The 4993-nt window shown below is 39.2% G+C and overlaps 1 protein-coding gene across 1 annotated transcript; it reads right to left on the reverse strand.

The window, feature by feature from the left end:
* Positions 1-185: 185 nt before the first annotated feature.
* LOC134203422 (poly [ADP-ribose] polymerase tankyrase-like) lies at positions 186-950 on the reverse strand (the record flags this gene model as incomplete). Its single annotated transcript, XM_062678305.1, has 2 exons — positions 394-950; positions 186-335 (listed from the first exon to the last, which is right to left on the reverse strand). Coding segments are annotated over exons 1-2 (581 nt in total), but the record flags the coding sequence as incomplete, so codon positions are not given.
* Positions 951-4993: the final 4043 nt, after the last annotated feature.

Below are 4993 nucleotides of genomic sequence, written 5' to 3' on the forward strand. Positions count from 1 at the left end.
TTATCTGCAGGAAAAGGATACTTTTTTAAATCTTTGAAGTAGAAAAACAACCCGCGGCGTTCCCATCCGAACAAGTTAGAAACAATTAGAAACCGGAAAGTCTTCAGAATTAAACCCTAGATGTATAGTGCAGAATATGGGCGACGTCGACGGCGTAAATACAAACTCAAAATAAAGTCACTCACCCTAACGATGTTGTATCGATTGAAATAACCGCCAGCGTGACCATTATCCCGACATCGTCGCTTGCATTTCTTCTTCGACGGTAAGAAACTCCTTGTCGTCGGGAAGTAAATCCACCAGAAGAGTGACCGGGTTCGGAGTTAGCCCTAGCCCTGTAACGAATGCATTATTTAGTTATGTTCGCTGCAGTGCCACCTGCATTATTCTGACCTGTGCGTGGTGGCCCGGAGGGTGGCGATGCCTTTCAGAATTTTGTGCCGGAATCCGTACGCCGATACGCCGACCTGTTTCAGACCTTCGTGGCCCATCACCGCCAGTCGCTCTTCGGATCCGAACCGCGCTGCCTCCAACAGTTCATCCTTCCTGTACTTGCCCGTCAGAACCGGCCGGGTACAAGGATCAGCAAGATCCAAAGGAATTTTGTTCTCAGAATTCCTAATGTTTGGATCAGCACCATGCTCCAGTAGGGCAATGCACACATCCACTTTACCCTTGCTGGCGGCCTCGGTATAGTTCCAGTTGTCCCGGGTATTTGGATTGGCGCCGGTTTCCAGCAGCAAGCGAACGACATCGGCATAACCAAACGAACACGCATTGCTGCGGGTGGAGTCCTCCATCGTCTCGGACCTGGATCGATGCATCGTTGGTGAGCAAAAATTCAACCACTTCCCTGCGACCGTATACCGTATAGGTTATTTATAACCTGTGACAACAAAAAGCGCGGAAGAAACTGGTCTAAACCGGTGTAGAGGTAAACAAACACACTCGCAAAAACCCGAGGGCAAAATACACTTGGTTCGAACCCAAACTTATTTTGAAACTTGACTATGGTGGTTTGTGTCCTAACGAGGTAGATTCCTGTTCGCTTTTAGACATCCTTCCGTGCGGGCGATTGAATCACGAGATTCAAATATGTTTCAAATGTTTTGGTGTATGGATGCGTCATTTTGTCTACGGATCAATCCACTTTGCAATTCCGGCGCCTTTCTTGCCAGTAATATAATGATTTCAATTAATTGAAAATTTGAAAAACATGAATAAAACACTGCTGGGGGAACCAGCGAGTTTGTTCTATTTTGCTCCAGATGCAAACTAGAATAGTGGTTGAAAATTTAGAATCAAACTGAATCACTCCTGATTTCACCCTAAGGTAAGACAAAGTTGTAGGTTATTTCAACGGATAGGAGCTGTTAGCATCTAGTAGGCGATACGTACCACATTTGCTCCGGATTCAATAAATGCTTGATGTAAAATGCATTCTGGCAAATAGACCAGTGCAAGATGACGTAGGTTGACAGTTCACAGAGCTTGTTTACAGGGACTTAGTCTCTGGAGCAGCTTCCGGAAAAACTGCTTTGTGATTGATTAAGAATATTGATGTCTTTCGTGATTGATTTATGGTAGGAATTAAAGCATATCACTAGAATATTCGGATCAAAATGATTTTGAGCGAAAATTACGGATTTTTATTTCCGGCTAATCGATTTTAATTCTAACACCCTGTAAACAAGCTCTGTGAACTGTCAAATAAGTGAGGTTAAGTCAAGATCTTGCATTGGTCAATTGCTGGATAGCGCACTAAATGTTTCCTTTTCTTTTTAGAAAAATGTTTTTGCATTTTATTTCAAACGAAAAAAAAAACGTTTTGTATGCTGTCAAAAAAATAACCGACAGGGTAGCCAGTTTGAAAATTGAATGTAACAACAAAAAATGTTGTAAATCAATGGTATGAACAATAAACTCAGCCGAAGAAATACATTTTATTGTAAATTTGCTGTAAATACAATATATTTGTTTATTAGTATGAAAAGTCTCACAATACAATCACAATACAATACAATACAATACAATACAATCTTTTATTGTCTCCCATAAATTGTATTGTTTTTGTACAGTTCACACCATTCAACTTAAGGTTTTTTTCTTTCCGGGTGGCAGCTACTCAAATTCATAAATCTCGTTTACTCAGCGTTTGACGTCTCAGAAGAAGTTATATATTTGAGTTAAATTGACCCAAAATTGAGTTCATCCGGACGAGCGTGATGGGCTAACTGTCAAATTTTCCGTTTCCGTCGCCGTTCCGTTGTATTGCGTTTAGGGCTTTATATTCAAATAACTTCATAACATCTGATGAAGGGTGTTGTATGTAGTTTATGTTTGCATACATAAAAATAGGCCTTTTCACGAGACGTTTAAAATCAGCTGATTTTACCGTCAATTGACAGTTCTTCTATGAATGTGACAGCTTCGGACTTGCAGGCCTGTTCAGCGGTTGTAAACAAGTGCAGCCTCGGCAGTGTCACATGATTATATTTATTATTATATTTTGAAAACCTAATGAATCGTATATGGGTTAAGTAAATAAATTATACGATTGCATTTTTATTAGTCTATACAAGTAGAGTAGAGTGGGGCAAGAGTACGCACTTAGTTTTCAATCGATCATGTGGCCCTTATGAAGCAAGCTTCTGCATATCAAATCAGTGTCGATGATTCATATACTCTTCCTTTATGTTACCCAGTGGAAAAAATATTGAAATTATTGAGATTCGTTTTAGTAGAACCCTTATTGCAAGCCCAAGCAACCAGAAGTTCAGATTTTACTTAAATTTACTCTTAACCGAACTAATTGGTTCACTATGGTTCACATCAAGTTCCAAGCATCCTTAACGAAACTTTAAAGTTCACTTTTACGCTCCCACCATACAAAGAATTACTTAAAATGAGAGCTGATTAAGCCAAAATAGCCCTTCTTATCCGAACTTCTGGTTGCTTGGGAGACAAGTGAAAAACGCACTCTTACCCCACCGGTGGGGTAAAAGTGCGCATCGGGTGGGGTAAGAGTACGCATTTATCCAATCATGTGCTTTAAGTATATATTAACACAAATAAGAGTTAATAACATTTAATTGATGTTTAATGAGCATATATTAGGGAATGTTCAAAGATTTCGCAACTTTTAAAGGCGGAGGGGGTCCTAAAAATGTGCACTTTCATACGAGAAACCATTGTTTTTTATATATACAAAAAACTACAGAGGTAAAAATATATATCAGGTTTCGCGTGGCGTATACAAAGTCATTTTCCTTAAAGAAAGTCCACCAATCACGTAACGTAAAATTTGGCTATTTCATCACCCCTCCCCCTCTATCTTACACTATTTGTATGAATCCTTTAAAAATTATATGGATCGTCACAGATCTCACAACCCCTCCCAACTAAACGTTGCGTAATTTATGAATGTTTCTTTTGATTGATTGAAATTATCATTAAGATGAAATTGTGTTTTCGTACTATGTTTAGGTGTACAACAAGTCCTAATACAATTTCAATATTTCGCTTCAGTGCTTTGTTCGCTAAGTCCTTTCTAACACCGAATTACTTCAACTTATCCTAAAAACTTGTGATAATTTCAAATTCTGTCCCTTTTTTCTTAGTTGTGGATCTTTACGCTTTGGAAGAAGTCTTATTTCGGCCGGAAATACGGGTTTGACATCATAACTTGAAGATTCATATGCGTACTCTTGCCCCACCGGTTCCTGCGTACTTTTACCCCACAGTCCCAAAAATTATGCAAGTAATGGTTTTGACTTCTTGGAAAACCAACCGGATTGGTGTTCTGTACCATAAAGTACTCTATACAATAGGTTATCGAAATGGTATAATGTTCACCTGATTGAACGTATATATGGTAATGAAATACTAGTTGCGGAAATCCAATTATTTTTAGCAAAATGACCAAAAAGTTATCTAACTCCATATCTCCCTTGTTGTTTATTCAAATCGTTTACAATTACACATGATAATAGTTGGCCAGAATACCTGTCAAACTGATGCAGTGCTGCTAGTTTATCTTTTTTTCTTACTTCAAAAAATCGAAAACGTACTCTTACCCCACGCGCACTCTTGCCCCACTCTACTCTATTAAATTCGCGAAGTCGAAGCAAATTCTGCTCTTCCCTCTTATAAGAAGGAAACCCCGTGAGGCTTGCTGACGTTAATCATCTTTCTCTTGCACGCTTCCGAAGCGTTTCCCGATGAAAACAAATCCTATCCATTTTGTGCGCGTACAAGAGAAAGATGATCAAACGTCAGCAAGCTCTATTGCTATCTGTCAGAGTTTGAGTGAAACATGGCCGCCATCTTCTCCTCTCTGTTGCTCTACTGTAAAAAGCCATAAAGAATTGTCATTGTTTGTGTGAAGAATTTTGCTTCGACTTCGCGAATTGAAATTAATAAATCTATATAATAAAAATGAAATGGTCTGTGTTCGTATCCGCATAACTCGAAAACGGCTCGAAGGATTTTCTTCATTCCTTCAGCAGATATGTTCTGTAATGTTTCCGACGGGTAACTGGATACCAGCTTTTCGCGTACGGTAATGGCAGCTTTTGTGGATTTCAGTGTTTCCGTCCCTGTACTTCTTTGACATCTGGCTTGGGTTTGACAGTTTGATGAAACCAAAGCCAGATATCAAAGAAGTACAGGGACGGATACACTTTGAAACCCACAGAAGCCGCCATCCCCGTGCGCGAAAAGCTGGATATTATGATATTTCTTCCTACGAAAATCACGACTTGAGATGAGTAAATCGTGAAAAACTGAAATTAAGATTTGTATAGGATTTTCGCTTGGCCATTTCAGAACGCATATTTTCGCCTACTATGCAGGATAACGTCTGCCGGGTCGACTAGTATTTAATATTAATATTAATACAGTAGCCGTTCGATAACTACAAAATGTTTACTTTTCAGTTAACGAATGCCGTTCGATAACTGCAACGCATTCTGGACGTCAAACGGTTGTCAAT

This window comes from Armigeres subalbatus, unplaced genomic scaffold (assembly GCF_024139115.2).
Source record: "Armigeres subalbatus isolate Guangzhou_Male unplaced genomic scaffold, GZ_Asu_2 Contig1849, whole genome shotgun sequence".
Classification (NCBI taxonomy): Eukaryota; Metazoa; Arthropoda; class Insecta; order Diptera; family Culicidae; genus Armigeres; species Armigeres subalbatus.